Source organism: Manacus candei, unplaced genomic scaffold (genome assembly GCF_025592945.1).
Source record: "Manacus candei isolate 608988 ecotype Guabito, Panama unplaced genomic scaffold, ASM2559294v1 h1tg000010l, whole genome shotgun sequence".
NCBI classification, from domain to species: Eukaryota; Metazoa; Chordata; class Aves; order Passeriformes; family Pipridae; genus Manacus; species Manacus candei.
In genome coordinates, this window is record NW_026138058.1 from 7,963,917 (window position 1) to 7,988,732 (window position 24,816).

At 38.2% G+C, this 24,816-nt stretch overlaps 1 protein-coding gene across 4 annotated transcripts in view; it reads left to right on the forward strand.

The window, feature by feature from the left end:
• The window catches only part of PCGF3 (polycomb group ring finger 3), a 54,747-nt gene extending 30,667 nt beyond the window's left edge, over positions 1-24,080 (forward strand). For 3 of the 4 annotated variants that reach the window (XM_051777525.1, XM_051777524.1, XM_051777526.1), the window contains 8 exons: positions 2,300-2,417; positions 6,462-6,558; positions 11,401-11,456; positions 12,384-12,494; positions 13,023-13,111; positions 14,869-15,006; positions 16,801-16,881; positions 18,650-24,080. In XM_051777525.1, the coding sequence (XP_051633485.1) occupies positions 2,309-2,417; positions 6,462-6,558; positions 11,401-11,456; positions 12,384-12,494; positions 13,023-13,111; positions 14,869-15,006; positions 16,801-16,881; positions 18,650-18,697 (729 nt within the window). In that variant the 5' untranslated portion in view covers positions 2,300-2,308 and the 3' untranslated portion in view covers positions 18,698-24,080. The remainder of the gene's footprint in view (positions 1-2,299; positions 2,418-6,461; positions 6,559-11,400; positions 11,457-12,383; positions 12,495-13,022; positions 13,112-14,868; positions 15,007-16,800; positions 16,882-18,649) is intronic. The other variant, XM_051777527.1, reaches the window with a different exon arrangement.
• Positions 24,081-24,816: the final 736 nt, after the last annotated feature.

Genomic DNA, 24,816 nt, shown 5'->3' on the forward strand with positions numbered 1-24,816 from the left:
TTGTGTTGCTTCTTCCAATAGTTCTCATTTTCTGTTCTTTAAACATATAAGGAGAGGGCTTTTCTGTCCTTTTTGAAAGGTGTATGACATTTTCATAAGGTTGATTTGACAGGCTTGCTCTAGGTGTTCTAGAAGACATTAATTTTTTCAGTACCAAAATGTACTGGAAAAATCCCATTCAGTTGGTGAAATGTGTATTATCCTTGCTAGCTTTTTTTCTTTTTCTGGCACAATGGGGTTTATTACTATTTTGTATTATTTTTATCTTCTTCATCGTGTGGTTCATTCACTGTTCTCATAATATCATACCCCATCTGAACTGGTTTTTATTTGTTGATGGTTCTTCTAGTGGCAGTGCTTGTGTCTACTATAATGAGGAAAAATTGTCATGCTTTTTCTAGAAAATAAATAATTTCCCTGTTTCACATTTCACTGTAGTATCTTTGGCTCTTCTGCCTTAGTGTTTGGATTCAGTCTGTTGTGATCCTGAACATTTTCTTCTGAATTCGTGCCTACAGAAGTAACTAGAGTTCTATTAATTCAGCCTTTTTAAGTATCCATGAAGGTTAATTTCTCATTTGCTTGTCATGGATTGTGTTTTCTAATGTTGCTGACTTTTTGTTTAACTGGTGGTTTTAAGCCATCTTCAGAACTGTTTTAAAAGAGTTGAAGGCTCTTCATCTGTGCCACAGAAAGGTACCTGCCTCATCCAGTAGCTTTTACCTGGTGACCTCATGCACTAACTTGCAAGGATTTAATATGTGTCTGGTTTTCAGATGGTTAGAAATAAATCTATAGAATACAATTTAGAGAAGTAATTCAGTTTCCAAGCATAAATCCTGACCTATTTTGTATGCTGCAAAACCATGCTGCTCTTTCATTCTTCTGTAATAACTAGTCACTAACTTAATAAATAAATCTCAAATACCATAAAATAAGTTTGATTTTTTTTTTTCCCCATCACTTGTTCTTAGCCATGAGAACTGGAAGTCTTCCTAGTCTTTTTTGTATAGGACAATGCAGATTTGAACGTGTGGGTGTTGGATATGCTTTCCCATAGTTTAGAGTGGAATATAAGGTACTTTTCAGCAGATTGGTGTGGAAGTTTCCTTTTGACAGTTCTTTTTGCTTAGTACCACTTCACTGAACATAGAATAAAACATAGAAAATGAAGATGACAAAGATCAAACAATCTTGTTACAATATTTCCATGTGAAATTTGGGGAACATGTGTTACCATTTGAATTCTGAAATGTTTTCCAAACTAAGCTAGATGAAAACCAGTATTTGTGACTCAGGGACAGTAAAATCAGTTTAATGGAAAACAGTGTAATTTGGTGAATTCTGCAGTGTGGGAACCAGAGATAGTAGCTTGTAAGCAAGTTTAGCCTGGTCTGTTAATTAACTAGAATGCTGCCAACATTCTAGTAACAGTACAATGTTCAGCATATTTTAAAAAACATAGCTGTGTTTAAAAGATAAGAGTTTATTTATTAAGACATGGGCTTTATGTGGTTTTTTTCTCGATAAGCAATTGAAATTGCTGCAAAAAAAAGTTAAATGAGCTGTTTCATTTTTAATGTCTGATATTTCTTCCTTTTGAAGGTGATTATACCATCCCACGCTCAAAAGAAATGAAAACTGTCTAATTCCAGTTTCTTAGTACAATAAACTGCAGCTCTGCCAATGAAATTATTTTAATCTGCAATGTAACTTTTAATTTACTTGTGTTTAAATAAAGGAATTTCAAAAGGTTAACTTTTCAGATCCATTATTGAGAGACAGATTCAAAATTGTGGTCTAACCGTACTGACACAAGGCAAACACTTAAAAGTGTGGTTAAATATAATATGCCAAATCAGACCTAGTTATTTTGACTTTTCAGTTGTCAAAACACTTTTGATTCTGAAATTGCTTTGAGGATTTTCTCTCCCCATGTTTTTGTGAGTTTTTCACTATTACAAGACTGAACGTGATGACTTAAGTTACTTAAGAATAATAGGGTTTCACCTTAAATCCAGGTCCCTTGGTTGGTAAAGGAACTTATCAATAGCACCGTTTTCTATGCTGTTGAAATACTGACCTGCAAAATAGCGTGGGGTTTACATTGTTTCATTTCTGTGAAGTGACATGAAAGTTAGTGCTGTCATTGTGTGAGTGTGTGTGTACACGCACGTAAGTTACATAAGTGTAAAGTTGTATAAAAGCTTCAGGGTTAATGATAGCTGATTGTTTATTCTCAAGTAACTTTTGCCTTGTCACTACAACTGTGTTACTTTATGACGTGTCTTTTCTGCAGGCACCAAAGATGCTAACGAGAAAGATTAAGCTTTGGGACATTAATGCCCATATAACCTGTCGTCTGTGCAATGGATACCTGATTGATGCTACTACTGTAACAGAATGCTTACATACTTGTAAGTAGAAGTATAATTAAGTTAAAGTTGCCTTTTTTTTTTTTTTAACTTGATATGCAACATGTTGTAGTGCTTTTGAGGTGAAATTTAAAAAATCTGTTGTGCATCATCCAGAGTAGTTTGTGCTTTGCTAGACACTGCTTTTCTTTAACAGATTATTTGCTTCTTTATCAAAGCAAATGAAGGGAACATTAAAGCTGTATTGCACAAACTTGAAGCCATACACAATTAGTGGTAATGTAAGCATTTACAAATGCAGTCTCTCTTCCTGCTAAAGGAATGTGGAATACCTACTTTTCTGTCACAGTTCACATAGCATGTGTTCTCTACATGGAGCCTTCACAGTGTCTCTCACTCTCCTGTTCCTCTGCAGAAAGCAGCTGTAGTTTCTGGATAAAGAATAGTATTTTGTGTTGTACCCTAGAAATAAGCTTGTATTCCAAAATACTGGGATAGGATAGGTGTTTGTTGTTAGGTTACTTTGTAAATTTCTGATTTCATGTCAGTGACGTATGGCCTAGAGGCTTGCAGAGCATCTCATGTTTTAAAATTACTGTGTCACAAAGCTGATATGTTGTTGAATTGTCTGAATGACTTACAGTGCTAAATTTTCTTGGAAGGGAATTATTTGGTGACAGTGTCTTCATCATAAAATGAAAAGTTTCAGTAGACTTATTCTTCACTTAATATGTCTAAAAAAGGGGAAATACAGTGCTCATGATTGGTCAATGATTACGTTTTTTATTATATTCCATTTAGAAGCTCTGTTCATCAGCTTTAATGAGTTCGTTGTTCTTGTCACATTTTGTGTTGGTTTGGGTGTCCTTATGGGGTCATAGGATCATAGAACGGTTCATTCTATGATTCCAAGAACCAAAGAAAGGTTCTTGAAACTAATTCCAATCTACTGGATCATGTTGCCTATCATCAAAGCCTATCTAACATGGCCTTGAATGCTTCCAGGGATGAGACATCCACAGCTTCTTTTGGCAGCCTGTTCCAGTGCCTCACTACCCTGACAGTGAAAATGTCTTTCTAATATCTATCCTCCTTCAATTTAGAGCCATTCCTACTTATCCTATCAGAACATGTCCGTGTAAAACATCCCTCTCCAGCTCTCTTGTAGCCCCCCTTCAGGTGTTGGAAGGCTGCTTCCAGAGCCTTCTGTTCTCCAGGCTGAACAACCCCAACTCTCTCAGCTTGTCTTTTAGGAGAGGTGCTCCATCTCTGTGATCAACTTTATGGCCCTCCTCTGGACTTGCTCCAAGAGGTCCATATCCTTCCTTATGCTGGGAGCCCCAGAGCTGGATGCAGCAATCAGTGTGTTGTGTCCCTTCTGCATTTGTTTCACATCCTAATTTCCATAGTGCTGTTTTCTAGATTAAACTAGAAAACTAGTTTAGTTTAAAACTAGATTAGTTTTGCCAGAATTTCTTTATTGCTGCTATTAAGAAGACTACATACAAAACCAGTATTATAGCAAGTTAACATGGCTGACACAGAGCTAGGGGGTCATTTTTCATTGTTCTTTAAAATAAACCAAAATGCTATAAATACCCCTCAGCTGACATCGTCTGCACCATTTCTTACATTTGCTTATGGAAGAAATTTGTAGATTGATCCACAGTGCTACACTGCTTGCTTCCAAAACCAGGGAATGCACCTTACTACCTTCTGCTGCTGCTTTTTTGGGTTTTTTTTGGCTTGTACCTCTCTTATTTTGAAAGTCGATGTTTTCTGAATAGTGTTTCACTGTGTGTTGTAGAATTACAGTTTTGTGAGAAAAGCACACAACCCTGTCTGTGTAAAAAAACTTCATACATATTGGCACTGTTTGTGTTGTGCATGGTGATGCTAATAACATATGTTCCTGGAAAAGCAGCCTTCCAAAATCTATCATGAAATTTCCGTGCCTGTTGAGATAGTGAACTCTCTTCAGAGTTACACCACTCTGAGGTTTTCATTCTGTTCTACTCAGAACTGCACGGTTTTCTTTCCTTTTTCATTTTTCTCTAATGTTTTGACCTTTAGCCATTCAGAGTCTCTTCAGTAGTAAATGAAGTTCTTGAGTCCCTTGGAGAGACTCATTTGGAGGACCAAGGCCAGCCCTCTGGATGGACAGGGCCAAATTTCTTAAAACTGAATTCGGCCAATTCCTTATCCACTGAATAATTCATTCATTAAATTCCCGTCTCTCTGATTTAAAGAGAAGGATATTGTGGAGGACCTTGTCAAGGGTCACTGCAGAAGTCCAGATAGATGACATTTGTAGCTCTTCCCTTGTCCACTGATGCAGTAACTCCATCATAGAAGGCCGCCAGATTGGCCAGGCAGGACTTGCTGTTGGTGAAGCCGTGCTGGCTGTCCCAAAGCACTTCCCCTGCCCTCTCTGTACCTTAGCACTGCTTCTAGGAGGATTTGTCCTGTGATCTTCTCAGGCTCAGAGGTGAGGCTTACAGGCTGGTAGTTTCCCAGGTCGTCCTTCCTTTCTGCTACTTCCTAAAAATGGGTGCACTGTTTCCCTTTTCCGAGTCACCAGGGACTTCACCTGACTATCTCCGTCATGACTGTCGCTGTGAGTGGCTTGGCAACTACATCAGCCAGCTCCCTCAAGACTCTGGGAGACATCTCATAAGGTCCCATAGATTTATCTGTATTCAGGCTCCTCAGGTGTTCACGAACCTGATCTTCCCTTACAGTGGAAGGGACTTTACTCCCCCATCCATGCAAGAGGTGTGGGAAGAGAGGTTGCCGGGGAAGAGTGAGACAAAACAGTTGAGTACCTCGGCCTTCTCCTCATCCATTGTTACTGATTTGCCAGTCATGTTTATCTGGGAACCACACATTCTTTGACCTTCTTTTTCTGACTGACGTACCTATGAAAGACCTTCTTACTCCTCGTGTCCCTTGCCAAATTCATCTTCAGCTGTGATTTGGCCTTCCTGACCCCATTCGTGCACAAGCCAGCAACATCCCCATACTCTTTCCAGAATATCTGTCCCTGCTCCCACTGTCAGATTCTGCTTTCGTCAACTTGGTAAGACTGAGGTTTGGCTTCGCTTTTGCGAACGGATCTACTGCTTTGGCACTCCACTGGAACAAGCTGCTCTGCAGCATCTGTGTGTAGTGTGCAAAGCTGTGAGGCTTTGTCAGACCTCTGCCAGCCGCAGTGCTGCCATCCCAGGTGTGTAAATACAAAGCACAGTCCAAACTTAAAATGCTTCATCTGCTGTTACTTTTTTTTTTTCTTTTTTTTGGTATTAATAGGTGTTATTTAGTTGTGCTGTTATCTTGTTTGGGAGGTAGGTGGCACTGTAGCTACAGAAGTTCTTTCATTTTATGTGATAAGTGCATTAATATCAAGACTACATGAGCTGCTACTCTTCAAGAAAAAGCTATTCCTCTGGGATTTTTTCCCCTCTAACTTACGAGTTGTAACCTCAAGTGAGTCAGGTTATCATGTAGTAGTGTATTTTATGGGTACTGTTTTTGGGCAGGACAGAAGAGAGTGGAGTGTAGATAGTTCCCTGTGAAAGAGATACGAGTGATTGCATGTATACATATGGAAACAGTTCTGGAAGCATGCAGCTTTATAATGAATGACTACTTTGGCAGCTCCTTCCCAGGCATTTTACTAATACTGAAGGTCTGTGAATGTAATTTTTTTTTTTCTGGTGGAAGCTTAGCTGTAGTCTACTCTGTGAAAGTTAGGAGTAAAATAACACCTGGTTATCCATATTCTGAATGTTTTCTGTTCTCTTAGAAAAGTACTCAGCTTTGGAATATTTTTTTTGCGTCGGGTTCATTGCCACCACACATGTTTGTTCCATATGTGACCTTGGTTAAAGCAAATATGCTTAGTATCTTAATGGTGTACAGTTCCTGTAATGTTGGTCATGCAAACTGAATGTTGAGCTGCTAGAAATTGCTCTAGTAAATTTTAAGGGTGGGATCTTACGTTATTGCATTTCTGTGACTTTAGAAAAACAAACTTTTATTATGCTACTTTTATTACTTTTTAATTGTGAATGTCTTTGTTATCAGTCTGTAGAAGCTGCCTAGTGAAATATTTGGAGGAAAACAACACTTGTCCAACCTGTAGAATTGTTATACATCAGAGCCACCCATTACAGTATATTGGGTAAGTATAAAAGCAGAAGGGCAAGTAGTTTCACTCTAAACTGGTTCATCCCCTTTAATACAGATTTTCCCAGATTTTCTTTCTTGCTTATCATCATATTAAACATTTAAAAGGAAGTTTGAAGGTGATTGAGGAGATACAGGATCAAACTTGCTATGAATTTGCAACTCCTTAGCATGGCAGCTTCTTCTAGAGTTAAAAACAAGCAAAGTATGCACTTCACTGTTTAATTTCTGTGTGATTTTAATAAGATTTAGTCGTTCCACATTTTGTATGCTTGGGTTGTAAAAGTTACATGTATGAAACGTTTGTAGAAATTACACTTTTACAAAATCCTCAATAATTATTCTTAGTTGAACAGTGCTTTTCCGTGTCTCACAGTAATGAGAGAAATAATTTTCATCACTGTCATTCAGTTAATCTTTCAAAGGTCTGTTAGGTCATAGGAACAGGTAAGAATATCATAAAATCATCATAGAATGGGTCAGATTGGAAGGGGCCTTAGAAGTCATGTAGTTCCCTGCTATGGGCAGGTTACTCAAAGTTCCATAGAGCCTGGGCTGAACACTTCCAGGGGTGGGGCATCCACAGCTTCTCTCTGTAACCTATTCCAGTGGCTCACACTCTCATGGTGAAGAATTTCTATTTATTATCTAATCTACACCTTCCCTCTTTCAGTTTAAAACCATTCCCCCTTGTCCTGTCACTACGTGGCCTTGTAAAAAGTCCCTCTTCAGCTCTCTTGTAGGCTCCATTCAGGTACTCAAAAGCTGCTCTAAGTTCTCCCTGGAACCTTCTTTGTCCAGCTCTGTAATCCCCAGCTCTCTCAGCTTGTCTTCACAGGAGAGGAGGTCCATCCCTCTCATCATTTTCATGACCCTGCTCTGGACTCGCTCCAACAGGCCCACGTCCTTTGTATTCCGAGGGCCCCACAGCTGAATGCAGAACCCCAACGCAGGGTCTCGTGAGAGCAGAGTAGAGGGGCAGAATCACCTCTTTCGACCTGCTGGCCAAATTTTTTTTGATACAGCCCAGGATGCAGTAGGCTTTGTGGGCTGGAAGCCCACACTGTTGGGTCAGGATGAGTTTCTCATCCGCCAGCACCCCCAAGTTGTTATCCTCAGGCCTGTTCTCAATCCATTCTCTGCCCAGCCTGTATTTGTGCTTGGGTTTGCCAGCACCCAGGTGCCACTTGACCTTGTTGAATTTCATGAGCTTCACATGGACCCACCTTCTAAGCCTGAATGGCATCCCTTCCCTCCAATGTTCTTGACCATTCCACTGCACTTGGTGTTTTTGGAAAACTTGCTAAGGGTGCACTCGATCCCACTGTCCATTTTGCTGACAAACAGCACCGGTGGCATTACTGACCCTGAGGAACACCACTTGTCACTGGTCTTCTCTTGGATTTTGAGACATTGATCACAGCTCTCTTGAGTGTGACTATCCAGGCAATTCCTTATCCACCAAGTGCTCCATCTGTCAAATCCATGTCTCTGCAGTGTAAAGACAAGGATGTCATTCAGGACAGTGTCAAATGTTTTGCACAAGTCCAGGAAAACGACGTCAGTCACTCTTTCCTCATCCACCACCTCTGTAACCCCATCATAGAAGGCCAAATTTGTCAGACATGATTTGCCCTTAGGGAAAGCCTTGTTGGCTGTTGCCAATCACGTCCTTATTTTCCATGTGTGTTTGCATAGTTTACAGGAGATCTGCTTCATGATCTTGCTGGGCACTGAGGTGAGACTGACTGGCTGATAATTCCCCAGGTCTTACTTATTTCCCTTTTTATGAATTGGGTTGCATTTCCTCTTTTACTTTCAGTGGGAAACTTACTGGACTGCCACAACTTCTCAAATACAGTGGACAGTGGCTTAGCTACTTCCTCAGCAGTCCCCTGAGGACCCATCAGGTCCCCTGGACTTCTGATTCCATAGATGGTCTTGAACCTGGTCTTCTACAGTGGGTCATTCTTCATTCTCCCAGTCTCTGCCTTTGCCATCTGCACCTTGGGCAGTGTGGCTGGAGCACTTAATGATGAAGACTGGAGCAAAAAAAGTCATTGAGTAACTTTACCTTTCTCCGCATCCCAGGTAACCAGGTCTCCTACTTACTGCCAGAAAGAGCCCACATTTCTTGTTGCCCTTGATGTCTCTGGCCAGAATTAATTCTGTCACAGCTTTAGCTCTCCTAATGTTATCTGTGGCTGCTTGGACAGTTTCTCTGTACTCCTCCCAGGCTATTTGTCCTTACTTCTACCCTCTGCAGGCTTTCTTCGTATGTTTGTGTTTGTCCAGGGGTTCCTTGTTCATCCATGAAAATCTCCTGGCATTTTTTCCTGACTTCTTCTTGGTTGGGCTACATCACTCCTGAGCTTGGAGGAGATGATCCTTGAATATCAACCAGTGTTCTTGAGCCCCTCTTCCCTCCGGGGCCTTTTCTCATGGTACCCTACCAAGCAGATCCCTGAAGAGGCCAGAGTTGGCTCTTGTGAACCCCAGGGTAGTGAGCTTGCTGTGCACCCTCCTCACTCCCCTAAGGGTGTCAAACTCCAACATTTCATGGTCACTGCAGCCCACACTGGCCTTAGGCTTCATATTCCCCACCAGCCTCTCCGTGTTGGTGAGAACAAGGTCCGGGGTAACATCTCTCCTTGTTGGCTTCTTTATTGCTTGGAGAAGGAAGTTACCATCCGTGCATTCCAAGAACCTTCTGCATTGTTTAAGGCAGCAGTATGGCAGCAAAAATATTAGACCAGGTCATTAATCTCTAGAATGGATGACCTTGTCCTTTGTTCTGTTTTGATCTCTAATACGAATTTAGTATTTTTCACCAGTTTCGTTCTTATTTTACCAAGTCTTTTTGTTAGTTTTTCTTTTCCTTGAGTGCTTTCTTTTCATTTTACTGCAGTATAGTAACTCTTGCTGATGAAAATAGTTGTGACAGTATGTTTGCATTAGCTATTGCACATCAAGTTGTGTTTTATCTACCTTTATAAAGAGTTTGCATTTGTTAGTAGCATTTTTCCCATGTGCCTTTCTCAGTTCTGTAACAATTTCTGAAGCAATGCTTATAGCAAGGGAGTAGGGTTGCACCTTCACAGAAAACTATCAATGTTTTATACACACTTACATGGCTTAAGCTCATCCTCATTCAGGAGCCTCTGGAGTTGAAGAATAATGGTGTACACTGAGATACACTGATAATATTTTGTATGAGTGTATAATTAAAGGGACAAGTAGGTGAAAATAGGCAAAAATGAATAAATTACATGTAAGACAACATTTGTCTTCTGTAATACCACAAGAATATACCATTGCCTGTTTCCTGTGCAAAAAGGGACCAGGAAACAACATCAAATTGAGAATACCTACAAAGCAATTTGTTACTTGGTTGTTGAATATGCTTCAAGTGCTGCTTGAACTAGTTGTAAAATATTGCCCCTTCAAAACTGAAACAGGCTTTGTCCAGAATACTTTTGGATATATTTATGGAATCCTTTTAAATAAAGAATTGACAGGAGTTTCACAAGCTATCTTAAAATGTAGCTCCTCTATTCATCTCCCTGTGTCTGGAAAATAGGTAAACCAAATGCATCTCCTTTTTCACATTTCTTAATGCTGTTAAATAGAATCATAAAGTTGGGTTGTAAGGGACCTTGAAGATCATATAGTTCATCTAGGTAAAAAAAAATGATCACCAAAGATCGTCTAGTTCATCTGGTTCCAACCCCCAAATTCTCACCTCTGATCTGTTAGTGATGTCTTATTTACTTATTTTTGTTGAAACATTTCTGGTGATGTGTCTGCAATCCATACCTGGCGCTTGTGGCACTTAATAATCCCAGCCTGTGCAAATGGGATTGCTACTGGTTGAAATGAAATGAATTAAGAACTATTGGTATTTTGATTCTTCTTGTAGTGCTACTTAAAATAATTACTGGTTGTAAATGTGTTGATCTGCCATCATTTCTTTACTTGTTCATTGATCTCCACTACTTTGAAGTGCTCATGTCAGGGGACCAGAAGCCTGAGACTGCTCTCGTAAACCTCTTCTGTTTAAGTCAGACTCAGAGTTTGATATTGCAAACTGTTTTGGGGTAATGACATTGCAGCAGCCAAGACAGACACTTGAAATGCTTCTGATAATAGTTACTAATTGGAGTTTAGGATAAGTTATTAATTGGAATTTAGGATAATACTTAATTTCTTTCAGACAGTGACTTATTTTAGACTAGAACAGAATTTTATCTAGATGAGCTGGGAATTAAAGTGTAGAATCTTAACTGGTCCCACTGCTCGAGTTTCAGTGGGATCATTATCTTTTTTTCATTTGAGCGACACTACCTGTACAGGCTACTTAGCTACACAATGTTTCTCACAGTCACAATGCTGTCTTTTAAGAGCAAAGTAAAATTTAATTGTCGTGGTCTTTTTCTGTCAACTGTTCTCATGCATTTTAGAGAAGCCTAGTAGAGATGAGTCTATAAGGGTGAGAAATAGGCTGTCCTTGGTTATTTTGTAATAAAAATGAGTTTACCTCAAAGTTGTCTAAGAATTTTGAGATTATTAGTGACATATTTGTCTTGATGTTGGGGGTCATATCCCATGGGTTGATTTCCTCCACAGACTATTCTTTCTCAAACTTCCATTTGGTTTTTGTCTTAGACTGTACTTTTTCATAATTTATTTTATGTTACTGTCCTTTCTGGCTTGATAGAAGTCTTGATTTGAGAAGTGAAATTCGTCTTAGGTGAATTTACCCTAAACTTTTTAACGAGAAATGTTTTGAATCAAGAAGGTTGACTTAAGCTTTTGATTTTGTTTTTCTTCTTGCTAGTCATGACAGAACAATGCAAGATATTGTTTACAAACTTGTGCCAGGCCTCCAAGAAGGTAAGTTGTGGCATGGCCTTTTCTGGAGGTCAGTTTGCACATACTTCTTTAACATAAAAGAAAGTTTCAAGTGATGAAAAATGGAGGACAACTGAAGAAAAATACAATGGAAAACTATATTCTTTCATCTGTGTAATTTTTAATGATTCATTTCATACCTGTACTAGCAGCAATTCAGGGTGGTGGTGGTGGGAGGCAACATGGGATATTTCTTCCGAAAGCACTATTATGTAAAGTGGAATAGTTGTTTATCTTTTGAGTGTTGGCACACCATAACTGATTTGGTTTTGTTAAACTGTGTACTTAAACCTGCTGTGCAAGCTTTCTAGAATTCTCAGAGGTAAAAGGCAGAAAAGCTTTTAGTTTCTGCAATTCTGTGAGTCCTTATCAGGGAACTTTATTTTGTGTTTTCGTAATCCTCTTTGGCACTAGATGTGTTTTAACTAAAGAAGTACTTTATAGAAATGTGATCTTTTTGTCTTAATGTGTGTTAAAACTTTCATTTAGATAGAGGATTTTAATCAGTTTAAGCTGAAAAAACAGAACATTTTCAAACATCAGTAGGATTAAATAGATTATTTAAAATTATTTTTAGGATATTGGAAATCAGAACTATAAATAAAAATTCAAAACCAGTGGTTTGACTGAAATGTTGTGGGTGGATATTCAAAAGTAACTACAGTATTTTAAATACCATCTCATTCTAGTAGGAATGCTACAGTAGTAGCTATGCAAATGACTTATGGTATTCTAACTCTGAAAAATAAGCTGAAGCGTGACTTGATACAGTAGCAGAGATAGAAGATAGTAAATAATAACAACACCAGTACTTGCTGGCGATCCTTTAGAGGGAAGGGATTTGGAATAACTTCATAAATATTGCATTAGAACTTTATTACAGGGATTAATATTTGCAATTTTAAACAGCGGAAATGAAAAAGCAAAGGGAGTTTTATCACAAACTGGGCATGGAAGTTCCAGGGGACATCAAAGGGGAGACATGTTCCACAAAACAGCACCTAGATTCTCATCGAAATGGTAAATGGTCCTTTATTTACTCTGTCTTTGTTGGGTGATGGCTAGTAGATTGATGAACAGACCTGTTGGAGGCATGCCTAGTTAGTGTATTGCAGTCACAATTATTTCATAACAGTGAAGAATGCAGTGAGCATAGAATTGTTGCTTTGTCCCTTTTTTGTGCACAGTCTTTGTTTTCAGCTGGTCATGGCACATGGCTTGTGGCAGTCGGTCTCCACAGCAGTGCCTGCATGGGGACTGTGAAATTGCCTGGTTGCTGGGCTGCTCACTGTGGAACTGAAAGTTGTGCTCCACAGGTATTCCCCTCTTTGATGTTGACAGGCTGTTGGCTGCTGGTTTTACCTAAGCTGATAAGGGGAAAGGCAAAGTTTATTCCATATTGCAATCCTGAACTGGGCTGTTTTAATTGTATTAGCATTATAAACTGCTCCTGAGTATTTCTGGGTCTTATATATGAAAATTTTATATATATATATATATATATATATATATGTAAAAAACATATATGTCTGGGGTTTTTTATCTAAGGTGAAACTAAAGCAGATGAAAATTTAAATAAAGAAACTTCAGAGGAAAAACAGGAGGAAGATAATGACTACCACCGAAGTGACGAACAGGTGAGCTTATAGGACTCTAGTTTTATCTTGTGTTTTAGCTGTAGTGCTTTGATAAGCTAACTTTGGTAATCTAACAGAGAAGAAAATAACTGTTTCAGGCTGCTTTTTCTGTTCTCTGATACAATAAGGTGCAGTTTGTCCAATGCTTTTTTGTAAGCCTGAGGTTTTTTACCTTTGGGTTTTGGAAGGAACAAAGAATACATTAAAGACATTTGCATTAAGATTTGATAGTTCTGACTGTTTGAGTTTCCAAAGTATTTATTAGCTTTCATAACAAATCCAGGTAATTTGCCTCACCTTCTGAAAGAGTGTATCTCAGTGTTACTGTGATACGTTGAGCTGAATGTGTGTCTGTAATTATGAATTAAACATTTTGTGCTGTTAAAGAACACATTCAGCACCGGTAAGCTCCGTGTGCAGCTGCAGTGGGAGCTGAAGGTTGAGCTCTGGGTGGGAGCCCGAGGCAACAGGCCAGGAACTGTTGGCCCTTTGCTTAACAAAGGGTTGAGCAAAGGGACCTGTGACCCAGCCAGGTGACCAGACACTGAGACACAGCAGGAGCCAATGACCCCCAGACTTAGGTGTGCTTAGACTGTGAGGGTATAAAAGCCCAGGGGTTGCTTTGTTAGGGGCCCCTCCTTGGAGGCACCAACTCCAGTTGTTCTTTTGTTATTTAGTTACTGCACCCACCAAGATTAAATTATTTTAAGGACTGGGACATCTGAGACTCTGCTATGGGAAACCTGGGGTTGGGCTGGTAAGGAAACCTGGCTTGAATGTGTCAGTGTGGGGTGTGTAGCTGCAAAGGGTCTTCCATCCCAGCTCAGGTCATGCAAGTATGACTGCCAGAGTGGGTCTTGGATGGTTGGACAGGGAGGTTTCCTTGGCAGCACTTTTAGTAACTTACTATTTATTTATCTTGTTTTCAATCTCTAATACTGAGTCAGTGTTAACCCTATACCTTAAAAATAGTATAAAAGCTCAGAAACCCACTGTTAAGTTTTGGAGACAAAGCATGTCTGAAGGTGAAAACTCCTTTTGGAATAAACAAGGCATCCCTTTCATGTTGTCCTGCGATGTGTGTTCAGAGTAACTCTAGCTTAGGTTAATTTTCTTTTCAACTACCACGTAAGGGAACTTTCAAAGGGATTGTACCTGTCACTAGATCCATTTAGTGCATAAAGTATATAATCACAAAGAGGTTAGACTAATTAATGAATAACTGGATGGGAAAGCACATGAGAATTTCTAAATATTATCCCTCCCTCCTGGGGGGGGCAATATTTAGAACTTGAAAATTTTTTAATAGTATTTGTATCTATTCTTTTTAAAGTTTAAATTCTCATTTAAGCATGTTAAAATTCTACTTTAAACCGAATTTAGCAGTTGCATTAAAAATAAGGTATTAGAAGTAATTATTAAAATTGTCAATGGTCATTTTTACCGTTTATGTTGCTCTAACTTTTAACATATGGTCCTCTTGCACTACTGACAACCTATGAATTTGGGATGAAGCAGCCTTGTTCCAACATCAGAAATTCTTTCTTGAACTTTTTTTGTCTACTGCTTATCACTCAGCTTACAAGATGTTAGAAAATGTTGTTGTTTTTTTTTTTTTTAAAGGCATTTCAGTTTAAGGACTACTGGTACTGTGCTTCTTGACTTTATTGTGTTAATAAAAACTGCATGTGGAATACATTATGGGGATTGCAGAAAATTATTCCAGCCAGCTCCTGATTGTTTGCTTTTTCCTGAAGGTAAGCATCTGCTTGGAGTGCAATAGCAGCAAATTGCGTGGATTGAAACGAAAATGGATTCGTTGCTCAGCACAAGCAACAGTTTTGCATCTAAAGAAGTTCATTGCCAAAAAACTCAACCTTTCTTCTTTTAACGAGGTAATATGTTAATTTTTAAAAATAAATCTACATATATGAAAGCTTTTAAGGGGTGGGTTTGTTGCTTTGCAAATTAATGTCTTTTAGTCTGATTTTATTTTCAGAAAATAGAAGCATACACTGCTTCTCAAATTATTTTATATAGCCATTTTCTTGTTCTTTCTTGGGTCTGTACAGGACTTGCCACTTAGTTTGCAGTGCATCTTTTCATGTCCATCTATAAATAGTTGAGCTAAAAGGCTTGGTTATGTGCTTCCACATGTGTTGAAATGGACTCTGGTAAAATGCTTTGTAGTTAGGTATAACCCCCACCCTTTCAGAGAGTTCACACTTTGTGCAGGGGTCAGGCAGTGAAAAAAAAACCACTTTAATGCTACTGAAGCCCAGCTTAAGAGAAAGCACCACAAAGACTTTGTTCCTTTCTGTGCTCCAATGAAGCTCAACTGAAGTTGCTGCCTGCCACAACCAGAGTGTTACCAGACACCTACTTTTCCCTGCCTTTGCAGGGGATACTTGAAACCATCAGAAGAATTTATGGTGAAAGGTGCAGAAAGGCAATCCTCTGCTCTTCTAGATCAGATTCAAAAATTAACAGTGGCAAACTATGAAACCAGCCTCTGTTTACCACTTTACTAGGCCTTGGTCACAGTCTCTGGATGTCTCAGTTGACTCTCAGCTTGACATCTCTGAATTCCATATTATTGCACTGAATCACTGAAGACTTTTCATTCAAATCAACTCATGTGCTATCCAGTCCAATGTGTCAACATCTTTCTGCTCAGACTTGTCAACAGTGAATTTGCATCTCTGTAACTTTTCCTTCCTTCCTAGCTTCTGTTCACTTCAAACCAACACTGATTGGAATATGCCCCCAAGCACTGCCAGTCTTCCTGAAACACAGCAGTGTATCCTGTCTTATCCTCAACTGGCTTGGAAATGGTTGACTCCTGGCTGTAGCCCAGCAGCTGCATAGCTACAATGATTGCTCAAAGGGGCATGTTTTGGTTTTTTTTTTTTTTTTGGTATTGGTAGTTAAGCCCTCCAATGCACTTTGCCAGTCTGTGATTTAACAATCTACTTGGTTTTTACTGAAGGAAAAGCTTTCAGGAATACTGTTTATTCCTTTGCTATCCCTTCCTACCTTCTTAAGAGTACATAAATCATAGTGTAATTACTGTACTGGTAACAAGCAACAGGTAGATAAGTAGAAGGATTTAAGCTTGTTTGCTTACTTTAGGCTATTGTAGGTTTGAGTTACTGCCAGGTAAGTGGACTGCATGCACATTCAGGCCTTTCTGAGCTGTGTGGTAAAGTGTTGTGATATAAGCCACCTTGGTGGAATTTTCTGTTTTCATGCATGTTCCCTGTTTTTAGTTCATGATGCCGCCTGACTGGCAAAATACCAGAAAAGGTAAAAAAATTTTCATAGTATGGTTAATAACAGTGGTCTTTGAGATTTCTGTCTCCTTGCTCATTTTACTGGACCTTTTTAAAAGCATGTAAAGCTTTCAGGAAAGGGCATTAGTATTGCTTGGGAAGGTAAATCAAGCAGTTAAGTCCAGATCACACAGTAATTCCTAGGTAGGCACAGACATGGTCTTTCAGCACTTTATGTTGAGAGCAGATGTTATCTTTTCTTTCCTGGTATTATTTTTGTCTGCAGAGCAAATGCAAGATGAAAAGGTACAGTATATTCAAATAAAAAAGTATTGTCAAACATTTGTAGTATTATCTGAAATATGTTGTTTCATGTACCATGTCCCTGTGAATTAACTGTCGCCTTTGTTTTGTCAGCTGGACATATTATGCAATGAAGAGATTCTTGGCAAAGACCACACGCTCAAGTTTGTAGTTGTTACTAGATGGAGATTTAAGGTATGACACAGTGGTTCCAAGTAAATAATGAACTGGCCAAATAAAATGTTTATAAAATAGGTATGATTTGGGACTGTACTGCAGTAACTGCAAACTCGATAAAAAGATACATTTATAAATATCTGATACAGCATCCTGAAGCACCCAAGTATTAATTTGTTTCCAAGAAAATGAAGGAAAGGAGAATTAAGTATTAATTGCAAGGAAAAAGGGAGCACTACATCAGATATCAAATTATCAAGTCTGGCAAAGGAAGTGTAAGCTACAAGAAAGTATTATTTTTAACCATTTCAGGTAAAACAGGTTTTAGTCCACATAGGTGGGGGAGTTGATGCAGAAAAGGCAGAAGTTTTCAACACAGTGCTCTTCTGTACCTCAAGAAGGGAATTTAACTTTAAAAGAAGAAATGGTAATAGCAATGTTTATCTATCCTAGTTAAGGAGACTTCAAGAAGCACTTAGGAGGCATAAACAGGCATAGTTAAAATATTTTAGTGCATCTTTGACTTGCTCACTGTGGTTTCTTTAAAAAACTTCCTTGAAATGGAATAGTAAACTTGGGAATTCACTCTGAATATTACTTTTCACATTAATAATAGGAACTCAAATGAAGTGGTAAGGATGAATAGCAAAATGGAGCACTTAGGAGGCAAGTCAACTCTGAAGAGAGTCAGTGTATGTATACATGGGGATATTTGAACAAGAAGTTAGGATTTGTAATGGACAAGCAACACATTCTGAGTGTACAGTGTACACTGAGGTAAAACCACTTGATGGCTTTAGGTGCATATCTATAAGAGGTGCAGGTGGGAATAGAGAAGCATTTTTCTGTCTTGGAGTAGAAAAACAATTGACTTGCATAAAAGTCACGGGATAAAGTCAGTGATCAGTGGTAAAAATGCAGAAATGTTGCAAGTGGAATCCTACTGGAATCCGTTTCGTACGATGTTTCTGAATGACCTGGAAATGGATTCGAGTATTTCAGTAACAGTGCACTGGCAGCATTGTGGTCATTTAGGTCAGTGAACACAAGTTGGTGATAAAGTATTGGATGAAGCCTTTACAATTCGGAGTGACGTGATTAACACCTGAAGCTGAATGTAGGTGTAAATAAAAGGATACAAAGCAAAGGTTAGGATGTGGGAGCTAGGGGGAGAACCACACAGGAGCATCAAATCGATGCTGTACAGTCTGCTCTTCACCTTTATCAGAGAGATCTGTAAAATTGTGAGTCATATGGAGAAGGGAGAACTATAAACTGCCTTCTCAAGTGAAAGACATTAGGGATGTAAAATGACACTGAGGGGTGGGAGGTCCAGCAAAAACGAACAGAAGTAATTGTTTTCATGAGACACAGAAATCCATGGTGCAGGATGTCATGGTTGTTAGAAGTTTAGCTATTCATAAAAAAAAAAATCAGTGGACACTTTCACAGAATAGGAATCAAGCCAGAGCTGTGAAACCTGACGTACCACGTACTCTTATGCTGCTTCCTGGACATGTCCTTTACTGGGAATGAGTTTTCCAAGTAAAACAGATCTGCTCCTGAGACAAAGAGGAAATGATTCTTTATCTCTTGTTTGAGCCCCATAGATGAAGTTGCATCTTGTCTTTGTCTTTTTGACAAAGAATTTTTGTGAATTTTTGACAGATCAGATAGCTGTTCTGGTCTTTCATTGAAGATTTAGCTTATGAAATAGCAGATTGACCTACTGAGTAGATCAGTTCTGAGTTTGTTTCTTGACTAACCTGATATTTCTGTCTTGCAGAAAGCACCTCTACTGCTACATTATAGACCCAAAATGGACTTGCTGTAAGAGAACTTTATTGTCCTTCTGGACAGAGTTTTTTGCAGAGACTATCATCTGGCACCTTCTTAGTGCATCACTAATCACATCACACAAACCAGCCGAGTAATTTTGGAAGACGAGGGCTTTCATAGTGGACTGTCCTGAATATTTCTTCTATGGATGTGTAACCTAGACTCCTGGGCAGAAAATATTTATACTTTTTTTTTTTTGTACGGAAGAAAGAAGTCTCAACTCAACAAGACACTACCAGCATTAAGTTTACAGATACTGAAAACACTTCACAGTTCCATGTAGCTCAGCCTGATTTGTCTCTTACAGTTACACAGAAAAAAAGTTAGAATGTTGTGGGGTGATTTAAATATGTTGCTTTTGACACCAAGTTGCATTTAGTTACTTTTTGCATTCTGAATCTTTAAAAACTATATTTTTGCAAAGTGTTATTGTCTTATATAGTATGCCTGATTGCATTGGCTTTATTCAAGTTATTCTGTAGAGCATTGAACATACCTAATGATACAGTGACTGGTGATAATTTATTATGCTGCATTGAAAACTTCGGAAAATCTGGGAAACCAATAAATTTGTCATTTTTGCCCAGTTATTGCTTTCCCTCACCTTGTGTTTTAATAAAGTTTTGATACTTCTGTATACGTGTTAATTTGGTAAGAGTAGTAGAAATAATTTCAGTTGATTTCAATGTGCCCTGATATTTTGCTATGGCATAAATTGCACCACTTAATGACAAATACTCACAAGTGCTAGATTTGTGAATTTCTTAAAAAGCAAACATTTCTTTTGTAGTTGTGGCTTGCAGAAATCAGTTTTTAATTTAGAGAGAATTTGCTTTCACTAGCTATTGAAATAGTGGCTCTTGGACAACTTTGGGAGTATTGCAGACTTTTCATTTCACTGATTAAAAATTCCTTAGATATTATAAACAGCTTTATATTTCCTTTAGCTGTTTTCTGATGCAACTATAGCATTTTCCTTACTGCAATTCCTAGCTCACTTAGGGTAGGGTGGAGGGGGGAGTCAGACAAGATTATTTTAGCACCTTTTGGCCTTAACTGATAATTTTGCTTGCATCAGCCCTAATGGATGCAAGGTGATACACACACATGTATATATGGGTACATACATTTATATACACATATAACTATATATGTTCTAGAAAGCACCCTCAATGGCACTTAGCAGGGTTCACTGCACTTTTTGTAGGGCTTTTTGAAATAATTGGCTTTTTAAAAACAGTAGTTGAAAGTGATTTCTGCAAGCTGTACACAGTGTGGCATATATAGTATGATTGTGAGAATATTTGTCTGGCACAGGTGTCAAGTCACTGAAAGCAGTCTATGCCATATTATTGGCAGCTGGAAATAGTTAACCTAATTTTGGAAGAGTTTTCCAGTCAGCTGAAAATGCTAGTTGCTGTTCCTGTTGTTAAACCCTGTTATGTTTTGATAAATTGTCTATGGATAAGAAAGCAAGTTTGCCTGTAACTGTCCTGCTTCCTTTGGCTGTGCTCCTTCTCCTCTTCTGCTAGAAAGTGTTACTCATTAACTCAAAAGCTGATCCTGCGAGAGATTTATCCAAGCATTTTAAATCTTCTTCCTCTTCTTGAGTTTTCAAGGCACCACATTTGTCAGCACATGTCCCTCAGATTCCTTCTTTGGAGTCTTCAGTCCTTCTTTCCCAGCTCCACTGCTGCAGAAGGGATGCCCCAGCTTTGCTTGCCTTTAAGAGCAGAGTTCCTCGTTTTGATTATGGTCACAGATGTGAATGGGAAGGAAATCAAAAAGTATGTGAGCAGAGAATGAAAGGGAGCCTAATGAATTGTGGAGATGGAAAGGAGAGCCATGCAAGGGCCAAAGCATGCTGCTGTCCTTGGGGGTGAAAGTATAAGATAGCTGATTTGAATGTTTAGGTTACACAGAACTCCACGTCTGCATTCTTGCGTGGGGTTTTGCGTGTGCGTGCGTGTGAGCCACGGAATCGAACTTGGCTCTGATTTTGGTTTTTTTTTGTGGACTCAGCTATGTGTATTTTAGCTTTTTTTCTGTCTTTTAACATTACTTGAACTGGCGGAAAAGAACAAATGAGTTCATAGGTCTACCATTTTTATAAACTTTCCGTGAAACAGTGAATGCAGGTAGTATGGATGTGTACACAAGCTGACACGCTGGGCCTTTCTGGTGCTGTTTATGTGGTTGTTGCTGTTCTAGTGTAAATAAGGGGCTAGCGTTGCCACTGAGGCACTGAGAATATGGACAGGACTGTAAGTGTCCCCCCCCTCTGTGCACCCAGAGTATACACACAGTGACTGTACCTGATGTAGACATAAAATTAAAGCTGCCAGACAGCATTCTGATTAACCACCTTAACCAGAAAATATGTATACATAAAAACGAGTGTGTATATATTTGGTTTCCATATATATATATACACGTGTGTATATATATATGGTTTCCGTATATATACATATACACACCTACATATATATATGAGATCTGTCTACCTCAGAGTGTGTGTATTGCAGAAATTTTTTTTATGACTAGATATTGATGTAATGCTGTTTAAGTACATTGGGATTTTATTACCTCCCTGTACTTTGTGCAACTGAGAAATTAATTACAAACACGCAAATTCAGAAGCCTTTCAAATCTATCTCTTGCTGTAATAACAGTATAGAACTTATAAGTTTATAACCACCTTTAGAATCACTTGAATTTGTTATGGTGCTATCAGTATATAGAAAACTCTGTTTATAACTATATGGATACATAAATTCAAGCCAGCATTAATACCTACAGCTGGGTTTTTTGCTTGTAATTGTGTGTAACTGCTTTTGGAATGTGTTTTATCTGATAAAACCTCACAAGTAAAAAGAGAAAAAAAAAAAAACACAACAAAAAATCCAAAGCTACTCAGTTATTTTTCTAAATCACGTGTGACAACATCTTCACTACAAAAATTCTTTCCCTCGGGAGTGATGTGACTGTCTGGACCATTTGTTAGCCTCAGTAAAAGACTCCAATACAGAGGGAGGTTGTCTTTGGGTCAGAGTCTTGTTTCACTTGTGTGATGCTTAAGGGACAGTTAATTTATATCAAGATTATATTGGGTAGAAAAATTCTGATACTGTTCAAAGTTGAACTAAAATTTAGACTCAGACATAGGTGTTTCTTAGTCCTGATGAGATAATGGTGGTTTATTTTGGCTTTTGTGAAGATGCCATTACTGTGAAGTAGTTTTTACAATTTCTTACGCTGAAAAATCATTGCAGTAAAGGAGTATCTTGTTGCATTATCCTCAGCAGCAATGAGACTGATGAATCATTCATGCTCAGAGTCTCATTAAATATAGTTTCATTAAAAAATAAAGAATTCAGATAGAATATATAATATTGAATTTAAATAAGATTTGGAGGTTTAAATTTTAACTTTATAAAATTATTTATTCTACTTTAAGCCTTCTGTCTTATTTTGCCATCCACATATTTTTTTGTTTCGGTGGTCCAGCTTTATTTACGCGCATATAAAATGAAATCATAATATGTTTTTACAAGCTTCTTCCTTTTACACTGAGTTTGAGTAGCTTTCATTTGTATGTTTTTGTTTTGTATGGATAAAGAGCATTACTTATGCTTTCGTGCAATAGGTTTGAAACATGCATTTATTAGGCATATGTTTAAATTGTAAATGTAGCATCTATTTACCATTACATTTAAAAGGAATGTAGACAGCTTTTCTCACTTGTTGAAATGGGGTTTTATTTGGGGCTATTATTTGGGGGTGGGAGGGTGTGTTTTCTGATTTGTTCCTTTTTTTTTTTATTTTACGAGTGAAATAGGGGATTTAAAAAATGTGTAAGTACAAGAACTATCTGTCAGCAATATTTTAAAATAAATGATCTTGCAAGAAACCTTAATGTGAATTGTGGAAGCAATCGACAAGACTTGCAGCCTATCTGAAAATGTTTTGTGCCATTGTTAGGTCTGGTATATTTGTGTACCATCAAACCTGGGAATATTTATTTTTATTGGTTGTGCAATAGCATACACAACACTATCACCTCAGGGGATATGGGACCATAAAAAATATCAGACTACAACTATAATGGTGCTATTTTCCAGTAGGCTATGAGCCTTTGAAAGCTTGTCTGGCTCTTACTGTCTTTATAACAACATAGTTAGTCCTAGGGGATTTACTGATCTTTTTTCTTCTGCTGGATGATAAATATAACTTGCGTATTTTACAGCATTCTGCGTCTTACATTGAGCTAAATATAATAGGAAAAAGCCAACCAGTCTGTACATCAGTGAGATGAATCTTCAGTACTCAAAATGCATTTTGTACAGAAGGCTTTACTGAACAGAAAAATCAAGTTTCTGTTTTTCCTCAGGTAATCAGTTTGGATGTTTCACTGGAAACATTAATGCAACCTACACTTCAGTTAATCTGCCTAAAGTTGATAACAGGGAAAGAAATTGTCCCATACAAGAAAATCTCTACATAAGATACAATTAACTGCAACTAAGGTCATGAGATCTGTTGTTGAAGTAAAAGCTGCAGAGAACAACATTAAAGAACATGGAACAATGTTTCAATTCCTGCTCTATTCAAAAATTGCAATCAGGACAAAAACTATCTAGGAACTTGGGTCTTGTGGCAAGTCAATAGGTAATGTTTTACTGTGAAGTTATGGTTTATTTATGTACAAACTAAAGGTATGGTTCCACTATTTGATCCATGTTTGATCATAGTTAGGGCTCTTTGGAAATCTGTTGAGGCCACAACAACCTGTCCACATCCTGATGGTAGGGTAGGAACTAAATGTCCAGTTCTGTGAACACTTACATTGGTAACTTTTACTATTAATGTGGATGGTTCCACAGAAACCAGCGGGATCATTCATGCAAATGGATAGGTATGGCTGAAGGAAGGAGCTGTGGTTTTTGAATGCTGATATTCCACTATTTTTGTTAACTTCTGTTTGAAACTGAAAGTATTGGTTTGATGGAATCTTGAATTCAAGCGACCTGTCTGGACAAAATGAAAGTTTGTTCTTCTGCAACAAGATTGTTTTACAGTTAAGGGACAATAAGCCAGTGCAACCACTAAGCCTTTTTCCTCACATGTGGCATAATAAAGATTCTGGAACTGTCACAGTGTAAAACCATATTTTTGGCTTAGCTTCATTTAAAAGTTTACAATTTTTTATGCTTTGTGTTACTGTGTAATTTCTGTACTACTGGTGGCTAGTTTTGTCTGAATAAGCCTTTTGGGGATTAATGCTTAATGTTTTGATTTTATGATAGTGAAGCTTGTATCCAGTGTTTTGCCAATGAATATTATATGCTTGTTAATAAAAGCAGAGAAACTAACTGAAATACTGTCAGGCTGGAAGTTATTGTCCCGTTTTCCCCCAAGAACATAAGGATCTAGCAGTCATTACAGTGCTGAATAAATGCAGTGTGACTGAAGCAGAGGTGGTATGGCATTGAAGAGCTTTTTTCCTTCAAGATCTCTGAGATTTATTTTAATACCGGGGGGGGGGAGGGGGGGATTTTTAGGTAAAATTAATTGAAATACCTCATTGAGAAAACACAATAATAATCCAAAGCAGATGCTACTGTAGTAGAATTTCTTGCAGTATCTACATGCAGTAATGCAAATGTACAGTTTGTGAACTGCTCTACATACTGAGAGGCCAGCACTCTTATTCATGCTCTTGGCTTGTTAGGAACTGCCCACAATTCTGAGTTAGTTTGAAGTCAGGATTTTATTCATACATATATTTCTTATTTATACTCATGGTACCAATCTGTAATTGCCCCAAGGAAATTAGGCATTTGCCACTTGCTAGATTCATTTAGATACCAGCATGAGAGACTTCCCATGGAAAGGTCCCTTTGCCTGTCACTTAAAAGTGAATAAAAGTCACCACTTATTCAGCAAGTGTTACATTTTGTAACCATCTTCCATGGTTTCATTATTAGAGGTTCTAACATTTCCCTGAACTTTGTACTACTGGTTGTTTCCATCTCTCTGTGAAGTGACCAGTGGTGGGCCTGGCTCAACCTGCTTCTTTCCTTCTTGGGCTTTCAGAAACCACTACAGGAGTCT